We start from the raw sequence: 24,070 nt of genomic DNA, 5'->3' as shown, positions 1-24,070 counted from the left end.
ATTTTATTAGGACACTAAATTTACTGTTGGATGAATACATGGCTACTAGCAGTGGGTATTATATCTAGAGTTAGCGATTTAGTTACTGTTTTGAGTTTCCACTTCCTCAGGATTTGAACCCCAAATTATTTAGCCTATGAACAAAACAACAAATCGGGAAATTCTGGTGTCCTATTTTGACAGTAAAATATAGCAACTATATTCTAATTGTCAACCCAAAATTCATGACAAATTACTGAATTATGTTGCGCATCAAAATATCTTGAATCATGCATTCCTGCTTGGACGTGTTAGATGAAACAACTTAGTTATTGAATATCTCAGTAGCCTATTTATTATACTTCTTAATAAAGCATGAATGACTGGGACACCTCCACCACCTGTAAAAGTTATTGACACCAGTGGAAAATGTTAGTCTGGAGCCCTGTAATAGTAATTAACACTTAGGGTAGGTGTCGATTCACGGGAGCACAAATGACAGGCACTGATTTGCAATATAGCCTAAGTCATTAGCTTGGCTTTTATAACTTATATTTGTTACGCAGACAGATAGATGGTGAACAAGAAGAAGCACAGAGTGACAGCAGAGAAGATGCTGAGACAGATAGACAGCACAACATGGAGGCAACACATATGTCTAGAGCAGAGACCGTTATAGTGGTGAGTTGTATCTCCAGACAGAGACCGTTATAGTGGTGAGTTGTATCTCCAGACAGAGACCGGTATAGTGGTGAGTTGTATCTCCAGACAGAGAGACAGTTATAGTGGTGAGTTGCATCTCCAGCCAGAGACACAGTTATAGTGGTGAGTTGTATCTCCAGACAGAGACACAGTTGTAGTGGTGAGTTGTATCTCCAGACAGAGACAGTTAGTGGTGAGTTGTATCTCCAGACAGAGACACAGTTGTAGTGGTGAGTTGTATCTCCAGACAGAGACACAGTTGTAGTGGTGAGTTGTATCTCCAGACAGAGACACAGTTGTAGTGGTGAGTTGTATCTCCAGACAGAGACACAGTTGTAGTGGTGAGTTGTATCTCCAGACAGAGACACAGTTGTAGTGGTGAGATATCTCCAGACAGAGACAGTTGTAGTGGTGAGTTGTATCTCCAGACAGAGACACAGTTGTAGCGGTAAGTTGTATCTCCAGACAGAGACACAGTTGTAGTGGTGAGTTGTATCTCCAGACAGAGACACAGTTGTAGCGGTAAGTTGTATCTCCAGACAGAGACACAGTTGTAGTGGTGAGTTGTATCTCCAGACAGAGACACAGTTATAGTGGTGAGATGTATCTCCAGACAGAGACAGTTAGTGGTGAGTTGTATCTCCAGACAGAGACACAGTTGTAGTGGTGAGTTGTATCTCCAGTGGTGCTTTTACGTATTGTATTTGTTTTAAACATGATCTGGTTAAAAAAGAGGAGGATCAGATCTCGCCAGACACTGGAACAGAAGTGGTTGAGAAACACTGTACAGATCTCGCCAGACACTGGAACAGAAGTGGTTGCGAAACACTGTACAGATCTCGCCAGACACTGGTATAGAAGTGGTTGAGAAACGCTGTACTGTACTGCCAATGTTATGTGTCAGCACTACTGCCTGTCTAAGTAGGGTGTGTAGGGTCAGGGTGTGTGTATGGTGGCATGCACAGTGATGTGGGCTGGTGTGGATAAAATGCCAGGGCCCAATGCATGTCCCAGTCTGCAACTGCAAGTTTGTGTTTTTTTAACAAGGCTGATTGAGGAATTTGGGCTAAGATAGGGAAGAATAGAGAATAATATATATACTGCAGGGTAGAAAACTCAACATGTTTTTAAACGTCCACTTGCCATCTAACCAGTCTGTCTATAGGCCTCTGACCTATGTAAATAAAGTTTGGGAACATTAACAAATAACGTGACATGAAACCAGCGAACGGGAAGGGCGAGTCATTTCTCTCGCTCCTTCCCCTAAGAACTTCACCAAAGACAGTACTCGTGATTACCGTTCTCCTACCGGCAGGATATTATGCTGGCAGGATGATTGCAAAATGTATGTATAAAAAAAAGTCCCCCGGCAAAGACATGCTAAACTTTGACTAGCAATAAAACATTTTAAAAAATCCCAGCATTGCAACAACCTCTGAAGAAATATATGTATAATTTGACGTATTTTAATTTTGTATTATTTATACCAGAATTTATTTTGAAAGTTTACAAAAATACTGGTATATTGAACGCTTTTGTGTAGGCTATATTTAAAGAAATACACTTTTAATAAAATACAAATATATGTTATTGGAATTACTCAATAGTATCTGCAAAACTTAAATGGTTCTCTTGTGCTGGGCACCAGGTTTAATACAGAGTACTGGTGACTCCTTATACCTAGGTGTCTAGTTAGACTGTAAACTCTCCTTCCAGACTCACATTAAGCATCTCCAATCCAAAATTAAATCTAGAATCGGCTTCCTATTTCGCAAACAAAGGATCCTTCACTCATGCTGCCAAACATACCCTCATAAAACTGACTATCCTTCCGATCCTTGACTTCGGTGATGTCATTTACAAAATAGCCTCCAACACTCTACTCAGCAAATTGGATGCAGTCTATCACAGTGCCACCCGTTTTGTCACCAAAGCCCTATATAAACAACCCACCACTGCAACCTGTATGCTCTCGTTGGCTGGCCCTCTCTTCATATTCGTCGCCAAACTCACTGGCTCCAGGTCATCTATAAGTCTTTGCTAGGTAAAGCCCCGCCTTATCTCAGCCCACTGGTCACTATAGCAGCACCTGCCCGTATGTAGCATGCTCCAGCAGGTATATTTCACTGGTCATCCCCAAAGCCAACTCCCCATTTGGCCTCCTTTCCTTCCAGTTCTCTGCTGCCAATGACTGGAACGAATTGCAAAAATCACTGAAGCTGGAGTCTTATATCTCCCTCACTAACTTTAAGCATCAGCTGTCAGGGCAGCTTACCGATCATTGCACCTGTACACAGCCCATCTGTAAAAAGCCCACCCAACTACCTCATCCCCATATTGTTATTATTATTTTTTGCTCCTTTGCACCCCAGTAGCTCTACAGTCGTGGCCAAAAGTTTTGTGAATGACACAAATATTAATTTTCACAAAGTCTGCTGCCTCAGTTGGTATGATGGCAATTTGCACATACTCCAGAATGTTATGAAGAGTGATCAGATGAATTTCAATTAATTGCAAAGTCCCTCTTTGCCATGCAAATGAACTGAATCCCAAAAAAGCATTTCCACTGCATTTCAGCCCTGCCACAAAAGGACCAGCTGACATGTCAGTGATTCTCTCATTAACACAGGTGTGAGGGTTGACGAGGACAAGGCTGGAGATCCCTCTGTCATGCTGATTGAGTTCGAATAACAGACTGGAAGCTTTAAAAGGAGGGTGGTGCGAGGAATCATTGTTCTTCCTCTGTCAACCATGGTTACCTGGAAGGAAAAACGTGCCATCATCATTGCTTTGCACAAAAAGGGCTTCACAGGCAAGGATATTGCTGCCAGTAAGATTGCACCTAAATCAACCATTTATCGGATCATCAAGAACTTCAAGGAGAGCGGTTCAATTGTTGTGAAGAAGGCTTCAGGGCGCCCGAAAAAGACCAGCAAGCGCCAGGACCGTCTCCTAAAGTTGATTCAGCTGCGGAATCGGGGCACCACCAGTACAGAGTTTGCTCAGGAATGGCAGCCGGCAGGTGTGAGTGCATCTGCACGCACAGTGAGGAGAAGACTTTTGGAGGATGACCTGGTGTCAAGAAGGGCAACAAAGAAGCCACTTCTCTCCAGGAAAAACATCAGGGACAGAATGATATTCTGCAAAAAGGTACAGGGATTGGACTACTGAGGACTGGGGTAAAGTCATTTTCTCTGATGAATCCCCTTTCCGATTGTTTGGGGCATCCGGAAAAAAGCTTGTCCGGAGAAGACAAGGTGAGCGCTACCATCAGTCCTGTGTCATGCCAACAGTAAAGCATCCTGAGACCATTCATGTGTGGGGTTGCTTCTCAGCCAAGGGAGTGGGCTCACTCACAATTTTGCCTAAGAACACAGCCATGAATAAAGAATGGTACCAACACATCCTCCGAGAGCAACTTCTGCCAACCATCCAGGAACAGTTTGGTGACGAACAATGCCTTTTCCAGCATGATGGAGCACCTTGTCATAAGGCAAAAGTGATAACTAAGTGGCTCGGGGAACAAAACATCAATATTTTGGTTCCATGGCCAGGAAATTCCCCAGACCTTAATCCCATTTGGAACTTGTGGTCAATCCTCAAGAGGCGTGATGACTAACAAAAACCAACAAATTCTGACAAACTCCAAGCATTGATTATGCAAGAATGGGCTGCCATCAGTCAGGATGTGGCCCAGAAGTTAATTGACAGCATGCCAGGGCGGATTGCAGAGGTCTTGAAAAAGAAGGGTCAACACTGCAAATATTGACTCGTTGCATCAACTTCATGTAATTGTCAATAAAAGCCTTTGACACTTATGAAATGCTTGTAATTATACTTCAGTATTCCATAGTAACATCTGACAAAAATATCTAAAGACACTGAGGCAGCAAACTTTGTGGAAGTTGATATTTGTGTCATTCTCAAAAATTTTTGGCCACGACTGTACTTGCTCATCCATCTTCTGCACATCTATCACTCCAGTGTTTAATTGCTAAATTGTAGTTATTTCACCACTATGCCCTATTTATTGCCTTACCTCCCTAATCGGACTACATTTGCACACACTGTATATAGATTTTTCTATTGTGTTATTGACTCTACGTTTGTTTATCCCATGTAACTCTGTGTTGTTGGTGTCGCACTGCTTTGCTTTATCTTGGCCAGGTCGCAGTTGTAAATGAGAACTTGTTCGCCACTGGTGAAATAAAGGTGAAAATAAAAAATCCTTACTCCACCTACTCCTGCAACCCAATACACAGTTATACTTATTGTTTTGTAGAGAGAACCTTTCTACTTGTTTCAGCTAGAGTGGGGTGGGAAATTCTCAGTAGGGTCTCTACTAACCAAACTGTGTAGATTTTCGTATATACCTAGCAGCACTTCGTTCTCCACCCCATTTATAGCGCCCAATGCAGTATTCTGTAATAGACCGTACATGGGATACTTATTGGCTTGTAGAGAGAACTTTTCTACCTGTCTCAGCTAAAGGGGGGAGGGAAATACGCATTAGGGTCTCTACTAACCAAAAAAGGTTATCTTTGTATGGGGGCTTTCTCTCTATAAGCCAATATGTATCCCATGTACAGTCTATTACAGTGAATGTGTCACGGTCGTCGAAAGAACTGGACCAAGGTGCAGTGTGGTGATCGTACATATTCCTTTATTTAAGAATGACGCAGACAAAAACAATAAACCATACAAAAAACGACCGTGAAGCTAAAGGGCTATAGTGCCACAAACAAAGTTAACCTCCCACAAAGACAGGTGGGAAAAAGGGCTACCTAAGTATGGTTCTCAATCAGAGACAACGATAGACAGCTGTCCCTGATTGAGAACCCTACCCGGCCAACACATAGAAATACAAATAATAGAACTAAAGAACATAGAATACCCACCCCAAATCACACCCTGACCAACCCAAATAGAGACATAAAAAGGATCTCTAAGGTCAGGGCGTGACAGAATAGGGGCTATGGAGGGGGCCGGGAATTAAGTGCCCCTTGGTATGACACAGTCCCACTCCAAAACTAACCCTATTTGGTAGTAGAGACCCTACTGAGTATTTTCACCCCACTTTAGCTGAGACAGGTAGAAACGTTTTCTCTCTACAGCCCAATATTCTCAACATACCAGCTTCAACATTGTATTTTGTCATTATTGGTATTAATAAATTTAAAAAACATACATAATTTGTATCTGTTTCGTAAATTACCCAGTGCATTTTCTTATTGTCACAATAGAAGTGGTCATATAATTTTAATCAATCCTTTGAATTAATTATCCACATTGCAATGTTTTGAAATGCAGTTTTATTTTTGAAGGCAACGAAAGTGACGTCATCATTTGCGCTGCTGGCAGAATACTGGTGTACCGGTGACAGTAAGAATGTTAAGACACTGACTTTACCGTCAAAAGAAATTTGTTTGCCACTGTTTGTTGTTATTTTCTGTCATCTCGAGCTAACTCTCACAAGCAGCCATCACATTCGATCGAGCGGGACAGATTGAAGAGAACAGGTAAAGTTTATACATTTGCAACGTGCTTTGTTCTCAAAGGATAGATTCGTGTATGGTGGTCGGTCAACAAGTTGTCTAATTTCAGTTACAGGTATGTGGATAACTTGAACCTTCTGTTGTATGCTATTTGAGATACTGACATTGGAAAAATACAAGTTGCCTAATAATAACTGATTTATAGCCTAATAATGCACTATATGGAAACATCGTGGCCAAACAGGATCCGTTTTTTTTTGGTTTTGACTGACAAGAGAGGGGGGAACATTTGCCAACTTTTGCATACAATGTTGCCAACAATGTCTCATGATGACAGCAACTCTTCCCGCGAAATTGTTACATTAAATTCGTCTGGAATGATTGATGGTGGATGAATTCGCGGCATTTGTGGGTGGTGCATCTTTTTCTGGTAAAGCGAAACCGAACCTATCACTCATTGTGTAGTCTATTCGTTCAGTCTCCGAAAAGTCCTTGAAATTCCTCACTATGGACCTATTTTAGTTATCCACATGAAGGGTGGTCGTGTATTGAGACCCACGGCTAGATGTATTGACTTGCTGTCAGCATTTCATTAGTTGGGAAGCGCAGCTTGAGTGGAAATTCCACTGTTTTGCAATTCATGTGACTTTTTCAGTTAGGCAGAGGGGCCTGAATACATCCTTCCCTTTTCTGCAACTGCCTTCTGACACCTGTTTTTGAAGCCACGGGTGTAGGCCTATTGCTCTGGTGGTGTCCTACCTCAAGAGTTTAGCCTCTTGCCGTGCACTTTAATACAATTACCACAATATATCTCTTCTCTCTTCTCCTTATCTCGCATTACTCTTATCTATTTACTCCTTCTATCCAATCTGCTTTCCAACTGTGTCTCTTTCTCGACCTTACCCAACTTCCCCCTCTCTCTTGCTCTCTTCTCTCCCCCTTCCCCTCTCCCTCTAGGCCTATCTCTAGGTGGTGATGGGTTCTATGTTCCGTAGTGAGGAGGTATGCTTGGTGCAGCTCTTCCTCCAGTCTGGTTCGGCCTATAACTGTGTCAGTGAACTGGGAGAACTGGGCCTGGTCGAGTTCAGAGACGTGAGTTCTGTTCTCCCCTGATCTCGTTTGTCTCATATCTTCGCGTGACTAAAGATTCACTGGCTTAGAACTACTAGCTGCAACTAATATCTCAACCCGTCTTGCTGTGAATATCTATGTTTGACATTAACGACGTGGCAACTAAATAAAGCCTAGTGTGAATAACTTGTGAGTAACTAACTGTCTCTTTTGCTAATTCCCTCCGTGGTGAATCAGTTGAACCCCAATGTCAACTCCTTCCAGAGGAAGTTTGTGGGGGAGGTGAGACGATGTCAGGAACTGGAGAAAACCTTCAGTGAGTATCTAGATCTCTCACACTATCGTCTCCTAAACCACTCATTAAAACCCAAATCCTAATACAGGGAAAATTATGTTTGACAGTTTTCTCCTATGCATTTCTCTTTCTCTCTCTCCTTCGGTCTTTCTCTCCCTCCATCTCTCTGTCTTTTCATCCTTCTCTCCACTCAGCGTTCCTGGAGCAGGAGCTCAATAGGTCCCTGTTGCCCCCCTTCCATGGCCCGACCCCCTGCCCGACCCCCTCGGCCCCCCAGCCCAGAGAGTTGCTCACCATTGAGGAGGAGAGTGAGAGGCTGGCCAGGGAGCTCAAAGAGGTGTCCAGGAACAGAGACGGTCTCAGAGCCCAGCTGATCCAGCTCAGCCAGTACAAAGGAGTTCTCACCCAGACCCACTCCCTCACCGCCTCACAGGTCAAAACTACACCTCCCATCACCACCCTCTCTCAATTCAATTTCAATTTAAGGGCTTTATTGGCATGGGAAACATATGTTAACATTGCCAAAGCAAGTGAAGTAGATAAATAAACAAAAGTGAAATAAACAATGCAAATTAACAGTAAATATTACACTCACAGAAGTTCCAAAATAATAAAGACATTTCAAATGTCATATTATGTCCAAATACAGTATTGTAACGATGTGCAAATAGTTAAAGTACAAAAGGGAAAATAAATAAACATAAATATGGGTTGTATTTACAATGGTGCTTGTTCTTCACTGGTTGCCCTTTTCTTGTGGCAACAGGTCACAAAATGTCCTGCTGTGATGGCACACTGTGGTATTTCACCCAGTAGATATGGGAGTTTATCAAAATTGGGTTTGTTTTCGAATTCTTTGTGGATCTGTGTAATCTGAGGGAAATATGTGTCTCTAATATGGTCATACATTTGGCAGGAGGTTAGGAAGTGCAGCTCAGTTTCCACCTCATTTTGTGGGCAGTGTGCACATAGCCTGTCTTCTCTTGAGAGCCAGGTCTGCCCATGGCGGCCTTTCTCAATAGCAAGGCTATGCTCACTGAGTCTGTACATAGTCAAAGTTTTCCTTAAGTTTGGGTCAGTCATAGTGGTCAGGTATTCTGCCACTGTGTACTCTCTGTTTAGAGCCAAATAGCATTCTAGTTTGCTCTGTTCTTTTGATAATTCTTTCCAATGTGTCAAGTAATTATCTTTTTGTTTTCTCATGATTTGGTTGGCTCTAATTGTGTTGCTGTCCTGGGGCTCTGTAGGGTCTGTTTGTGTTTGTGAACAGAGGCCCAGGACCAGCTTGCTTAGGGGACTCTTCTACAGGTTCATCGCTCTGAAGGTGATGGCTTTGTTATGAAAGGTTTGGGAATCGCTTCCTTTTAGGTGGTTGTAGAATTTAACGTCTCTTTTCTGGATTTTGATAATTAGCGGGTATCAGCCTAATTCTGCTCTGCATGCATTATTTGGTGTTTTACGTTATACACAGAGGATATTTTTGTGGAATTCTGCATGCAGTCTCAATTTGGTGTTTGTCCCATTTTGTGAATTCTTGGTTGGTGAGCGGACCCCAGACCTCACAACCACAAAGGGCAATGAGTTCTATAACTGATTCAAATATTTTAAGCCAGATCCTAATTGGTATGTCAAATTTTATGTTCCTTTTGATGGCATAGAAGGCCCTTCTGGCCTTGCCTCAGCTCGTTCACAGCTTTGTGGAAGTTACCTGTGGCGCTGATGTTTAGGCCGAGGTATGTATTGTTTTTTGTGTGCTCTAGGGCAACGGTGTCAAGATGGAATTTGTATTTGTGGTCCGTGCAACTAGACCTTTTTTAGAACACCATTATTTTTGTTATACTGAGATTTACTCTCAGGGCCCAGGTCTGACAGAATCTGTGCAGAAGATCTAGGTACTGCTGTAGGCCCTCCTTGGTTGGGGACAGAAGCACCAGATCATCAGCAAACCGTAGACATTTGACTTCAGATTCTAGTAGGGTGAGGCCGGGTGCTGCAGACTGTTCTAGTGCCCTCGCCAATTCGTTGATATATATGTTGAAGAGGGTGGGGCTTAAGCTGCATCCCTGTCTCACCCCACGGCCCTTTGGAAAGAAATGTGTGTGTTTTTTGGCAATTTTAACTGCGTACTTGTTTGTGTACATGGATTTTATAATGTACAGTTGTGGTCAAAAGTTTTGAGAATGACACAAATATTCATTTTCAGACAGTCTGCTGCCTCAGTGTCTTTAGATATTTTTGTCAGATGTTACTATGGAATACTGAAGTATAATTACAAGCATTTCATAAGTGTCAAAGGCTTTTATTGACAATTACATGAAGTTGATGCAAAGAGTCAATATTTGCAGTGTTGACCCTTCTTTTTCAAGACCTCTGCAATCCTCCCTGGCATGCTGTCAATTAACTTCTGGGCCACATCCTGACTGATGGCAGCCCATTCTTGCATAATCAATGCTTGGTGTTTTGTCAGAATTTGTGGATTTTTGCTTTTCCACCTGCCTCTTGAGGATTGACCACAAGTTCTCAGTGGGATTAAGGTCTGGGGAATTTCCTGGCCATGGGACCCAAAATATCGATGTTTTGTTCCCCGAGCCACTTAGTTATCACTTTTGCCTTATGGCTAGGTGCTCCATCATACTGGAAAAGGCATTGTTCGTCACCATACTGTTCCTGGATGGTTGGCAGAAGTTGCTCTCGGAGGATGTGTTGGTACCATTCTTTATTCATGGCTGTGTTCTTAAGCAAAATTGTGAGTGAGCCCACTCCCTTGGCTGAGAAGCAACCCCACATATGAATGGTTTCAGGATGCTTTACTGTTGGCATGATACAGGACTGATGGTAGCGCTCACCTTGTCTTCTCCGGACAAGCTTTTTTCCGGATGCCCCAAACAATCGGAATTTACCCCAGTCCTCAGCAGTCCTCACCTGTACCTTTTGCAGAATATCAGTCTGTCCCTGATGTTTTTCCTGGAGAGAAGTGGCTTCTTTGCTGCCCTTCTTGACACCAGGCCATCCTCCAAAAGTCTTCGCCTCACTGTGCGTGCAGATGCACTCACACCTGCCTGCTGACATTCCTGAGCAAGCTCTGTACTGGTGGTGCCCCGGCCTAGGAACAGTGGGTTAACTGTCTTGTTCAGAGGCAGAAAAACAGATCCTTTCGGTTACTAGTCCAATGCTCTAACCACTAGGCTACCTGCCGCCCCAGGAAGATGCAAGAGCTAAGGATGATGTTAAAGATTTTAAGTATAGCCAATTGGAATTTCTTGTCTGTATATTTTATTATTTAATTTCTCTCGCTCTCTCGCTCTCTCTCACACAACCAGACACACTCCTTCAGAGAACATAAACTACTGTTTGGATGTGTTAAAGTCTCCCGAACCCTTTTTATTGTTTCCTTTTACAGGCTCCACCTCCTCTACGTGAAACAGTAGGCATATTGGAGCCTAACCGACAGGATGTCCACCTCCGGTAAACATCATTGGTCAAAGTGATTGCCAGTGTCCTTCCACCTTATTCTTTTTTTTTTACATTGGCTCTGGACAATGATTGATCTTCAACTTGGTCAACATCCTCTTTTGCCAACTTACCTATTTTTTTTGCTCGTCTCTCATCCTTCTCTCTTCTGCAGTTTTGTGGCTGGTGTGGTCCACCCCTGGAAAGTCCCATCATTTGAGCGGTTGCTATGGCGAGCATGCCGCGGTTACATCGTCGTGGACTTCAGAGAGATGGAGGAGCAGCTGGAGCATCCTGACACGGTGAGGAGAGAAGGAGAGGAGGAGGAAAGAAATGAAGAGAAAATGTATACTTAAAGTAAAACTCCACCCTATCTTTTGGTGTTTGTTTCATTAGTCCATAATTGATCAAGTTGCATCATATGCTAAATGCATAATACCGGCTGTATTTCTGTGTTTTGGAAGTTAAATATCTTGAAACAAATACTAAATTAAACAAAAACCAATTTTTTGGGGGGTGGAATTTTCCTTTTAAGTAAGAGTGGCAAACAAGATGGTCAATGCATCAACATTTCTAATATGTGATGGGATTGCAGGGGGAGATGGTGCAGTGGACAGTGTTCCTCATATCCTACTGGGGAGATCAGATCGGACAGAAGGTCAAGAAGATCTGTGATTGGTGAGTAAAACCTGTCCACTTCTTGTGGTGTCATTTACCACATTGCGGTGGTCCATGTACATGCTTGTTTAATGACCCTTGTCTTTCTTGCACCTCCTTGATAACTTGCATTTCCAGCTTCCACACGCAGGTGTTTGCATATCCTGACAGCCCCACGGAGAGAGAGGAGATTCTCCAGGGACTGCAGGGCAGAATTGAAGACATCAAATCAGTAAGTCAGACACTAGCGCTGTATAAAATGCACTCACCTTCAACTTTGTTGCTCTATCACTAAACTTCACTAGACATCCTTGGGTGCAGCAAACAGAGCGAACGTTTACTGTCTGTAAAGCTCCCCCGGACGCCATCTCTAATCCACACCTCCCCCTTTCGTCCTTCACCCCTCTGCCCTCCCCTCCTCAGGTCCTCTTTCAGACAGAGCAGTTCCTCCAGCAGATGTTGGTGCGTGCAGTAGCGGTGTTGCCCCAGTGGAAGGTGCGGGTCCAGAAGTCTAAGGCAGTCCAGGCCGTACTGAACCTCTGCAGCCCCTCCGTCACCAACAAGTGTCTGATCGCTGAAGCCTGGTGTCCCGTCAGCAAGCTGCCCGAGCTACAGAGCGCCCTGAGGGAAGGAGGGGTGAGCGAGGGGGAAGGAAACAGGGACGGGGAGGTGGGAGACACAGAAGAAGGGAGAATAGAGGAGGGACAGAGATTGTGTGCGGTTGAGTAACGCAACAAGAGCGAGTTAGTTGTATGTTGTTGTCACGCTGTTTAAGTATAGGCATGGATGTCATTTTACACAGTACCCTAAACGTGTATGACTTTAAGCCCCCTCATCTTCTCTCTGTCTCTACCCCTATCAGAAGAAGAGTGGCAGCGGGGTGGACTCGTTCTACAACCGCCTCCCCTGCTCCACGCCTCCTCCTACCCTGTTTCCCACCAACTCCTTCACTGCAGGCTTCCAGAACATTGTAGACGCCTACGGAGTGGCCAGTTACCGCGAGGTCAACCCAGGTATCAGCCTAATCAATACATCAACTCATTTAGCGGTCACTTCCAACCTCTAACCAGCCAACAACCCAGGGAAGAACCAGCTCCTCTGGTATATGTCAACGATCAGAACTATTATGCCCCCCGTTCTCTCGTTCGCCCCTCTCTCTGTTTTCTCCTCTCCTACTTTCTCTGGCTAACCTCTCTCCATTACCCTCGCTCTCCTTTCCCCATATCTCCCTCCCCCTTTCTCTTTTCCCCCTCTCTCTCATTCCCTCCTCCCCCCTGTCTCTGTAGCGGTGTACACCATCATCACGTTCCCCTTCCTGTTTGCCGTGATGTTTGGGGACGTGGGTCACGGTCTGCTGATGTCCCTGGCTGCCCTCTGGATGGTTCTGGAGGAGAAGGACCCCAAACTCAGGAACAACACTAATGAGGTCACACAAACACTCACACACACACACACACACACACACACACACACACACACACACACACACACACACACACACACACACACACACACACACACACACACACACACACACACACACACACACACAGTCACACCTTTTCATACACACCCTTTAAATTGTGAGACTGACAAATATACTGATTCAGAGGAACAGTCCTAATATAATGTCTCTGTGTGTGTGGTTTAGATTTGGCGGATGATGTTTGGAGGACGTTATCTGATCCTGTTGATGGGACTGTTCTCTGTCTACACTGGGGCCATCTACAACGAGTGTTTTAGCAGAGGACTCAGCCCCTTCAGCTCCGGCTGGCATGTAGGACCCATGTTTGAGAACGGAGAGTGGAAGTAAGGACACACACTCACACATGCATAACAGCGCCACAATCACTTTTCTGATTGTCCTGTATGTTATGTTTACAATATGAGTTTTGTGTCTCTCTCTCTCTCTCTTGTTCTCTTTTTCTCTCAGTCCAACAACTGTTAAAGAGAACAACTTCCTGTCCCTGGACCCTAACATCACTGGGGTTTTTACTGGACCCTATCCCTTTGGCATCGACCCGGTATGGAAATGCACCTCACACTGCCTCCATCTTTCTCTCACTCCTCCATCTATCTCTTCCTCATCTCTCAGTAATGATTGTTTCCATGACTGTTCTTATGAGTAACTGTGCTGTCTGTCTGTCCCTCTCAGGTCTGGGGTATGTCCAACAACCACCTGACGTTCCTCAACTCCTACAAGATGAAGATGTCTGTCATTATCGGGGTCATCCACATGACCTTCGGAGTCTGTCTGGCCTTCTTCAACTACATGTGAGGGAACGTGTGTGTGTGTGTGTGCCTGTACGGGTTGGGGTCAATTACATTTCAATTCAGGAAGTAAACCATATTCCAATTTCAAGCTTTTTTCCATTGAAAAGCATTGTAGAGAACTAGAATTTGAGTGTACTTCCTGAATTGACCCCAATCCTGGTGTGAATGGAACGGCAAAGGAGTATCACTGTAATCTAATACATTTCTCACCATCCCTCTTGCTATCCCTACCCCTCTCTCTCTACTCAAACCCATCCTTCTACCTATGCATTCCTTACTCATAAACCTACGATTCCCTCTCTACCCATCTCTCTCTACTAATCCCTCTCCCTCTACCCACCCACTTCTCTCTTTGTCTCTCTCTATTCATCCCTCTCCCTCTCTCCCCCGTCCCTCCAGACACTTTAACCAGTTGAGCAGTGTGTTCCTGGTACTGATCCCAGAGCTGTTCTTCATGCTGTGTCTGTTTGGTTACCTGGTCTTCATGGTCATCTTCAAGTGGCTGGCCTTCGACACGACCCACTCTAACTCCGCCCCCAGCATCCTCATCCACTTCATAGACATGTTCCTATTCGCCGAGAACAAGGACAACCCGCCCCTCTACGGAGGACAGGTGTCTGTCTGAATGTGTCTGTCTGAATGTGTGTGTTTTGTGGGGAAACCTGGTGCCACTGTACAGGACTGGTATGTTTGTGAAAGGGCACACAACGCGCTCACTCCAATGTACTTATTTGTCTAAAGTATGCTTAATGTTAGCTGAGTCATTGAAAATATAATCTATAGGTAAACAATAGTATGGCAGCATGCTCTCTCCAAAATACAACCTGCACTGTGTGTGTGTGTGTGTGTGTGTGTGTGTGTGTGTGTGTGTGTGTGTGTGTGTGTGTGTGTGTGTGTGTGTGTGTGTGTGTGTGTGTGTGTGTGACGTTCTAACTCCCTCTCTCTGTACTGTAGGTGGTGGTGCAGAAGGTTCTGGTGGTACTGGCACTGTGTTCTGTTCCAGTCCTGCTGCTGGGGAAACCCATCCATCAATACATCACACACAAGAGGAAGCACCGGCACATGGTGAGCAACTGTGTTGTGTGTGTCTTGTCTGGACGTGTGCTATGCCTATTGATTTGAGTGTCAGTATCTAGGATGACTTTGTTTAGTCTTATGTGTATAACATCTGTATGTGTAATATATGTAAACTCAGCAAGAAAAGTCTTTCAAAAGTCTTTCAAAGATAATTCGTAAATATCCAAATAAATTCACAGATCTTCATTGTAAAGAGCTTATACACTGTTTCCCATGCTTGTTCAATGAACCATAAACAATTAATGAACATGCACCAGTGGAACGGTCGTTAAGACACTAACAGCTTACAGATGGTAGGCAATTAAGGTCACAATTATGAAAACTTAGGACACTAAAGAGGCCTTTCTACGGACCCGGAAAAACACCAAAAGAAAGATGCCCAGGGTCCCTGCACATCTGCGTGAACGTGCCTTAGGCATGCTGCAAGGAGGCATGAGTACTGCAGATGTGGCCAGTGCAATAAATTACAATGTCCGTACTGTGAGACGCCTAAGACAGCGCTATAGGGAGACAGGACAGACAGCTGATCGTCCTCGCAGTGGCAGACCACGTGTAACAACACGTGCACAGGATCGGTGCATCCGAACATCACACCTGCGGGACAGGTACAGGATGGCAACAACTGCCCGAGTTACACCAGGAATGCACAATCCCTCCATCAGTGCTCACATTATCCGCAATAGGCTGAGAGAGGCTGGACTGAGGGCTTGTAGGCCTGTTGTAAGGCAGGTCCTCACCAGACATCACCGGAAACAACGTCGCCTATGGGCACAACCCAACAATCACTGGACCAGACAGGACTGGCATAAAGTGCTCTTCACTGACAGGTCGCGGTTTTGTCTCACCAGGGGTGATGGTCGGATTCGCGTTTATCATCAAAGGAATGAGTGTTACACCGAGGCCTGTACTCTGGACTGGGATTGATTTGGAGGTGGAGTGTCCGTCATGGTCTGGGGCGGTGTGTCACAGCATCATCAGACTGAGCTTGTTGTCATTGCAGGCAATCTCAACGCTGTGCGTTAGAGGGAAGACGTCCTCCTACCTCATGTGGTACCCTTCCTGCAGGCTCAACCTCACATGACCCTCCAGCATGACAATGCCACCAGCCATACTGCTCGTTCTGTGCGTGATTTCCTGCAAGACAGGAATGTCAGTGTTCTGCCATGACCAGCCCGGATCTCAATCCCATTGAGCACGTCTGGGAGAGCTAGGGTGAGGGCTAGGGCCATTCCCGCAGAAATGTCCGGGAACTTGCAGGTGCCTTGGTGGAAGAGTGGGGTAACATCTCATAGCAAGAATGGGCAAATATGGTGCAGTCCATGAGGAGGAGATGCACTGCAGTACTTAATACAGCTGGTACTGATACTGACTGTTACTTTTGATTTTAACCCCCCTTTTGTTCAGGGACACATTATTCCATTTCTGTTAGTCACAGTTTATGTCTGTTGTTGAATCTTGTTAAGTTTGCTGAAAATAAACGCAGATGACAGTGAGAGGACGTTTCTTTTTTTGCTGAGTTTATTATGTATTAATATATGTATTTATATACAGTATCTATTATAATCTCTGTGAGTGGGTCTGATGTGATTGTGTCTTCCAGGCAGGAGACAGACAACCCCTGTTGGCTGAGAACAATTCCATCAATGCTCATCAGGGAGAGGTGGGGAGTCACAGAGAGGAGGAGGTGGTGAGAGGGGGAGCTAGTCATCAGTGTTACCCATGCTAGCTCTGTTTCAATGTACTCATAGCCCAAGCTAGTGTCACAAGTAATAACATATTACTCCGTCCAACTTCTCTACCCTTTTTCCCTGTCTTAAAAAAAAATGCGTCTCTAGGATTTTGACGCTGCTGATGCGTTCATGCACCAGGCCATCCACACCATAGAGTACTGTCTAGGCTGCATCTCCAACACAGCCTCCTACCTACGACTGTGGGCCCTCAGCCTTGCACACGCACGTGAGTCACACACGCACACACACTTTCCCCACTGATTTACAGTGACTTACTGATCGCACACTGACTCATTTCTTCAAGAGTGCTAACTCATTCTAGCGCCTACTCAGTGTGTCCCCTTTCACCCTCCGTCCCTCCAGAGCTTTCGGAGGTGCTCTGGGTGATGGTGCTGCATAACGCCCTGACCTGGCAAGGCAACATGGGATCTGTAATCCTGTTTCTATTCTTCCTCGCCTTCGCGGTGCTGACAGTCTCGGTCCTGCTGGTCATGGAGGGCCTGTCTGCCTTCCTGCATGCCCTGCGTCTGCACTGGTGAGAGAAGGGGGACGCAGACAGGGAAGGGTAGAGTTGGGGGGTGAGAATGAGTGAGAGATGGTGGGAAGGAATTAGACGAAGGGGAGAGGAGTGTGTGAATGGAGAATAAGATAACATATATTATTCATGAAAAAAATGTAATGCAATATTGTCTGTTGAATTTTGAAAATGTTGTCTCTCTCCTAGGGTGGAGTTTCAGAATAAATTCTACAGTGGAACTGGCTACAAGCTGAATCCTTTCTCCTTCTCTTCCATAATCCACGCCTCGTCCGCTCTGTGATCATTTAAACGATCAATGAATTATGATTGCCAAATGGTTATATTAACTTGCTCTACACCTATTACACTGCACACATTTCAGAATGATTGCTGTCTTTTTTTGTACGCTTGGCGTTTTGTAAAATGTGTTCAATGTACAAGAATGCATTTAGGCCTTTGCACTATGGTATGGAGTGTTTATGTGCCTATTTCAGCATGCATGCTGTGTCATCAAAATCAGATTTTCTTTCTTGTTCCTTCTTTGCACTGATCATGGGGTGGGTCTGTAAATTCACTCTGGCTGTCTACTCTGATTTCAGGAATTTACAAACACGCAACACCCGTTGAATATGACTGGTGTCTGCAAAAAATAAATAAATAATTGTTGCCAGCAGCACAGTTAGTCACCAATGCCCTAGATAACACGGAAATAGTCTAACCAGCTCTGCTAGGGCGAATAAAATAGTCAGTGAGGTGTTTGTTCTCTCATTTGTGTCTGGATGTAGCTAGCAAGCTAGCCAACTTTAGCCAGTTAGCTCGGGTGACTGCCATTGTGAGGTCAGAACGCTCGGATAAACCCTACTCCTCCAGCGTGCGCTCTGAACACCCCGAGAGCAAAAAGCTCTGAATTCACGAAAGGGCAATCTAACAACGCTCTGAATTTATGAAAGCCCAGAGCGCACTCCAGAGTGAATTTACGAAGTGTCCCAACTTCCAGTAATGTACCCTTAGATAATATGTTGTTTAAATAATATATTAACAGTAATACATTCACAGCCTCCCTGTTTATCGTTCAAAGCATTATTTGAAAATGGTTGAATAACTCAGGAAATGGGTGCTATTGACTTTCCCACATGACCGTGATCTCAAAGTCAGTAAAGATAAGGCACACACCAATTGTCTTAACTCATCTGTTGTGGTCTTGAAGAGAGTCCACATAGACATGATTTTGCTATGATGGTGTAGTATTATCTAAAATAAGGTCGCACGACAACGAGGTTCTAGCTCCAGCATGTTTACTAACCTAACCCTCGCATGTCATACGTAGGTACGGATATCCCCAAGGGACATCCTACGACAGATGGTAACATGAACAATTCTTTATGGTACTCAACACCTCTTTCTTATGTCATATTTGAACACGGTTAATAATTATGGAAAGGGAAACTTGTAAACTCATGTGTCATTCACATTCTGTTTGATCTGAGCAGAGAACCATCTGAATGAAGATCATTGTTTTGCCAATGTTCTGCCGCATTCTCTGTATGATGGTTCACATCGTACTGTCTGTCTCTTTGCACTATCACTGTGTTAAACTCTAGGGCTGAAATGAAATTAAAGCCAGTTTCTTCCAGACGGTTCTTCTGTGGGTATGCGATTTGACTTGTTCCTATTGTAGAAATTAGGCAAGTCAGACATTTTCTTTAAATTAATTGTAAAAATATATAGAATTGTATTTCTTTTTTATTATCAAATCAATACAAAAAGTACATTAGAACACAAGTATATATAAAGTATATACAAGGACATTTGGGCTATGGGGTACAATATCACATTACACAAGGACCTTAAGGGGCACACATACACACATTGATAATTCTATCAGCTTTTTTGTTGGAGTATTTAATTGCCTTAAAATATAGTTTAATTTAATTTTGCAAGGTAATAAAATGTGGTGTTTTGTTTGTAAATTTACATTGGTGAATATGACATTTGGCCAAAAGAATAATGAAATTATATACATAAAATTGTTTCAACTTATTTCTATCATAAGTAAAGAATCCAAGCAACACATCTCTCCATAATAGTGTAAAATCTTCATAAATGTGTTCAATTATAAATCTACTGATGTCTTGCCACAGATTCCTTATGGATACAATGCCCAAAAAGATGCAACACTGTTTCTTGGTGGTCATTACAAAAGGTACAATTAAAAAAAAAAATTGGTTGGTAGGATAATATTTATGAATAATTTAAGAAACTTCCTTAATTTTGTTAATAAGTATGTATGTGTGTGGCAACATCCAAACTTTTTTCCAACAGACGTTATCAATAAAACCATTCCAATAAGGCATGACATAAGGTATACACTACCGTTCAAAAGTTTGAGGTCACTTACAAATGTCCATGTTTTTGAAAGAAAGCACTTTTTTTGTCCATTAAAATAACATGAAATTGATCAGAAATAGTGTAGACATTGTTAATGTTGTAAATGACTATTGTAGCTGGAAATGGCTGATTTTTAATGGAATATCTACATAGGTGTACAGAGGCCCATTATCAGCAACCATCACTCATGTGTTCCAATGGCACGCTGTGTTAGCTAATCCAAGTTTATCATTTTAAAAGGCTAACCCTTTTGCAATTATGTTAGCACAAGTGAAAACTGTTGTTCTGATTAAAGAAGCAATAAAACTGGCCTTTAGACTAGTTGAGTATCTGGAGCATCAGCATTTGTGGGTTCAATTACAGGCTCAAAATGGCCAGAAACAAAGAACTTTCTTCTGAAACTTGTCAGTCTATTCTTGTTCTGAGAAATGAAGGCTATTCCATGCGAGAAATTGCCAAGAAACTGAAGATCTCATACAATGCTGTGTACTACTCCCTTCACAGAACAGCACAAACTGGCCCTAACCAGAATAGAAAGAGGAGTGGGATGCCCCAGTGCACAACTGAACAAGAGGACAAGTACATTAGTGTCTAGTTTGAGAAACAGACGCCTCACAACTCCTCAACTGGCAGATTCATTAAATAGTACCTGCAAAACACCAGTCTCAACGTCAACAGTGAAGAGGCGACTCCGGGATACTGGCCTTCTAGGCAGTGTGGGCGTGGATGGTACTACCTACATCAGATGTAGGCCTCTCTCCCCAGACAAGCTGGAGATACCTCTCCCCACTTCGTAGGGCATGATCCAGATCCATGCAATGCCCTATCACTGCGGGGCCAATGGGTTTAGTCTCTGCCTCGAGTCTAGTGAGCGTAGAGGAGACCTCCCTACCTACAATGAGTGGTGTCCCGAACTCAGGCAAGCCTGAGGCCTGGTAGTGTCAGCTAATGGTAAGGCACATGCAATCTCCACTACATGCTCCAAGAAACGTGGAGGAGAGCTCCCACATAGAATGTATAGAGTCCCGCACCCAGGCGGACGCCTGAGACTTGGCAGTGTCCATAACCGCTAAGCACATTCCAGCTCCATTTAGTGCTCCACTATTAGCGGGTCCAGCCGAAGCCAGCGTTCGATTCAAACCTTCGCGGTTTAGAGTTAACAAAGTATACGGGGGACGCGTATTAAACGTTTCACCACAGCCGCTCTGTGATCAGACTGATGCCAGCAGTACACTTTCATCAGCCATCTCCCAGGACTTAACTCCCCCCTCCCAGCCAAAGCCAGGGATGCGTTCGAGCCATCATTCTCTGATTGGCTTCCTGTCAAGGTCAGGATTCGTTTACAAGAGCCCCACAGCAAATCATTGAGTCTGGTGGAACCTCCCTCACATTTTCATGCTTGACCGAAAGCCCCATATTCCAGGACTGACTTCCGTTTAACGATCAACAGCCATCACCATCTGCAGGACTCTCTTTGCGTACGGACTAGTACCGAGGTAACTCCCGTTTGGTTTTCATCGTTAGCAACACCTGAAAACAGGTGACATACAGGGAGGGATTGGAAGAGCCCTGCTATCTCCCTTATCTCCCTTACTAAGGCTAAGGACTCATTAAGAGAGTCATTGTTACTCCCTCCGTTTACCCGCGCTTCATTGAATTTCTTCACTTTACGAAATCACATCACGTCAACACCCACCTCGGGCCTTCACAATGCTTTGTTTTAATGAAACAGTCGGATTCTCTGAGTCCACACCAGTTCTAAGTCAGCTGCTAGGCGCCGGCCGATGCGACCCGCTGGAGACCCAACGTGAACGGGGCTGGCGAGCGCCGTAGCTGGGAGTTCCCCCACCCGGTCCACCTTTGGCCCGCCGACGGACACCACCCCGACGAACCACCACACGCAGCCAGCCCCTTGCGAGACCACGCACGATATACCGCGAGATGAGCCGCACAACGAACTTTCAGCGGTGTCGCGAGGAGGGCGACGGAGCGACTGCTCCCCCAGCAGCGACTCGATCCCCGCTTCGCACCCCAGCCCGACCGACCCAGCCCTTACACGGAACCCAAACCGGCTGCGCGCATGCGCCATCGTGCATAAATGTATTTTGTCCCCCCACACCAAACGTGATCACGACACACAGGTTAAAAATATCAAAACAAACTCTGAACTAATTACATTAATTTGGGGACAGGTCGAAAAGCATTAACCATGTATGGCAATTTAGCTAGCTAGCTTGCACATGCTAGCTAATTTGTCCTATTTAGCTAGCTTGCTGTTGCTAGCCAATTTGTCCTGGGATATAAACATTGAGTTGTTATCTTACCTGAAATGCACAAGGTCCTCTACTCCGACAATTAATTCACACATAAAACGTTCAACCGAATCGTTTTTAGTCATCTCTCCTCCTTCCAGGCTTTTTCATCTTTGAACTTATATGGTGATTGGCATCTAAACGTTCATAGTATTACCACGACGACCGGCAAAACAGTTCATCTTTCAATCACCCACGTGAGTATAACCAATGAGGAGATGGCACGTGGGTACCTGCTTCTATAAACCTATGAGGAGATGGGAGAGGCAGGACTTGCAGCGCGATCTGCGTCAAAAATAGGAATTACTTATATTTTAGCCCTTGGCAACGCAGACGCTTGTTGGTGCGCACGAGCAGTGTGGGTGCAATAATTGAATAACATGGATTTCTAAATTAATTTTGCAACGAGCACACGATGTGTCTGGTCTGGTCAGCATGTTAGAGCCAATCCTTATCCCGAAGTTACGGATCTGACTTGCCGACTTCCCTTACCTACATTGTTCTAACATGCCAGAGGCCGTTCACCTTGGAGACCTGCTGCGGATATGGGAATGGCCCGGAGTGAGATTTACACCCTCTCCCCCGGGATTTTAAAGGGCCAGCGAGAACTCACCAGATGCTACCGGAACACTTTCCAGGGCTTGGGCCCCTCTCTTGGGACAAATGTAACATTTAGAAAAATGAATGTAAAATCGTGTGAGATGAAAATTGAGAAACCAAAGGGTGTGCAATATAGAAGGGTAGTCAGTGGACATTCTGAACCTTGTTTCAGTCCAGTAGGTCACATGACCAAGGAGCTATTGAAATTAGAACGTTTTAAAAATGTATGTAGAAACGTGTGAGATGAAAATGGACAAACTAAAGGATGTGCAATATACAGTATAAGGCTTGTCAGTGGATATTATGACAGCAGTTTGAGGGTTGTAGGTCACATGACCAGAGAGCTATTGAAATTCGAAAAACATTGCAAATTAATGTAAAATCATGTGAGATGAAAATGGATTAACAAAAGGTTGTGCTACGTATACGGCTACTCAGTGGATATTCTGAAAGTAGTTTGAGGGTTGTAGGTCACAAGGAGCTATTGAAATTTGAATTGTTTAAACATTATTGTAAAATCTCATGAGATGCAAATGGACAAACAAAAGGGTGTGCAATGTATAGGTTCACTGAGTGGACAACCTTGTTTGAGGTGTGTGGGTCACATGACCAAGGCCCTATTGAATTTCAAAACTTTAAATAAATAATTTTAAATAGTGTGAGATGTAAACCGACGACAAAAAAGTGTGTGCAATGTGTGTCTATGGCATCGGGTTAGCTATAACCAGTTTTGAAAGTTTTAGGAGTAATGATTAAAGAGCTATTGAAATGTGAAAAATTTGATTTGTCACTATGTGACGTCCCTAACTGATGTTGGTGGACGTAAGGAAAACTACAGGCAAATATCCATCGAATATCCAGTCTGAATCTGTATTTACCCCGGTTACAGAAAAATCCCCAAAGCCAAATTTCTCAAGGGAGTGGAAGAAGAACTGATGCTCCACTGTGTTAAATGCTTTATAAAAATCAAAAAATAATATGAAGCTATCCTCGGTTATTAGGTCTGAGTAGTCAAGTATGTCTAATACTAGACTGATATTGTTAGAAATATCTGTCCCTCATAAAGCCAGACTGTGTTTCATCAATTATTGCATCCAGGACTTCTTTAATTATTTTTGCAATTAGTAAGGCTAATATCTTATAGTCATTATTATGAAGACAAATTGGACGCCAGTTATTGATGAGCAGCACTTCTTTTTTAGGCTTAGATATAAGTGTTATTAACCCCTGAGTCATTGTAGGAGGGAGAACATTGTTTTTAATACTCTCTAAGAGACGAAGTAGGAAAGGAGCTACTTGTTCAGAAAATAACTTGTAAAATTCTGCCGTAATCCTATCAGTGCCTGGGGATTTCTTGTTTTTTAGATGTTTGATAGAGCCGAGAATATCATCAACTATGATGTGTTCACCACACTGTATAGATTTTATATCATTGATAGAGTGAACATTATTCAGTAAGTCAACAAACATATATGTGGATTCCTGAGAGCAGGTAGAGCTATACAATGTCCTGTAAAAATTGC

General features: G+C 43.9%; 1 protein-coding gene across 2 annotated transcripts; it reads left to right on the top strand.

The window, feature by feature from the left end:
• Window positions 1-6,007: 6,007 nt before the first annotated feature.
• Window positions 6,008-18,887, top strand: LOC129857992 (V-type proton ATPase 116 kDa subunit a 3-like). Of its 2 annotated transcripts, none has more exons than XM_055926809.1 (20): window positions 6,008-6,200; window positions 7,134-7,268; window positions 7,485-7,563; window positions 7,737-7,975; window positions 10,943-11,007; window positions 11,168-11,294; window positions 11,588-11,670; window positions 11,788-11,881; window positions 12,073-12,285; window positions 12,512-12,662; window positions 12,936-13,075; window positions 13,301-13,458; window positions 13,583-13,673; window positions 13,805-13,923; window positions 14,323-14,536; window positions 14,878-14,988; window positions 16,601-16,660; window positions 16,836-16,956; window positions 17,094-17,265; window positions 17,455-18,887. In XM_055926809.1, exons 2-20 carry the CDS (start codon window positions 7,152-7,154, stop codon window positions 17,546-17,548), a joined length of 2,448 nt encoding a protein of 815 aa, XP_055782784.1. In that variant the 5' UTR covers window positions 6,008-6,200; window positions 7,134-7,151; the 3' UTR covers window positions 17,549-18,887. The 2 variants fall into 2 exon arrangements, with proteins under 2 accessions (XP_055782784.1, XP_055782783.1); XM_055926808.1 differs by having other exon boundaries at window positions 6,009-6,200; window positions 16,601-16,687.
• The last annotated feature ends 5,183 nt before the right edge of the window (window positions 18,888-24,070 follow it).

This window comes from Salvelinus fontinalis, chromosome 6, assembly GCF_029448725.1.
Source record: "Salvelinus fontinalis isolate EN_2023a chromosome 6, ASM2944872v1, whole genome shotgun sequence".
Taxonomy (NCBI): domain Eukaryota; kingdom Metazoa; phylum Chordata; class Actinopteri; order Salmoniformes; family Salmonidae; genus Salvelinus; species Salvelinus fontinalis.
This window is presented reverse-complemented; position numbering and strand designations above follow the sequence as displayed.

What these genes read in the sequence shown, in the direction of transcription:
- LOC129857992 (XM_055926808.1), top strand. Translation starts at nt 7,152, where the DNA reads ATGGGTTCTATGTTCCGTAGTGAGGAGGTATGCTTGGTGCAGCTCTTC. An exon ending in AGCTGGAGCATCCTGACACG is followed by an intron (nt 11,295 to 11,587) that starts GTGAGGAGAGAA and finishes ATGGGATTGCAG; the next exon opens with GGGGAGATGGTGCAGTGGAC. An exon ending in GAATTGAAGACATCAAATCA is followed by an intron (nt 11,882 to 12,072) that starts GTAAGTCAGACA and finishes TCCCCTCCTCAG; the next exon opens with GTCCTCTTTCAGACAGAGCA.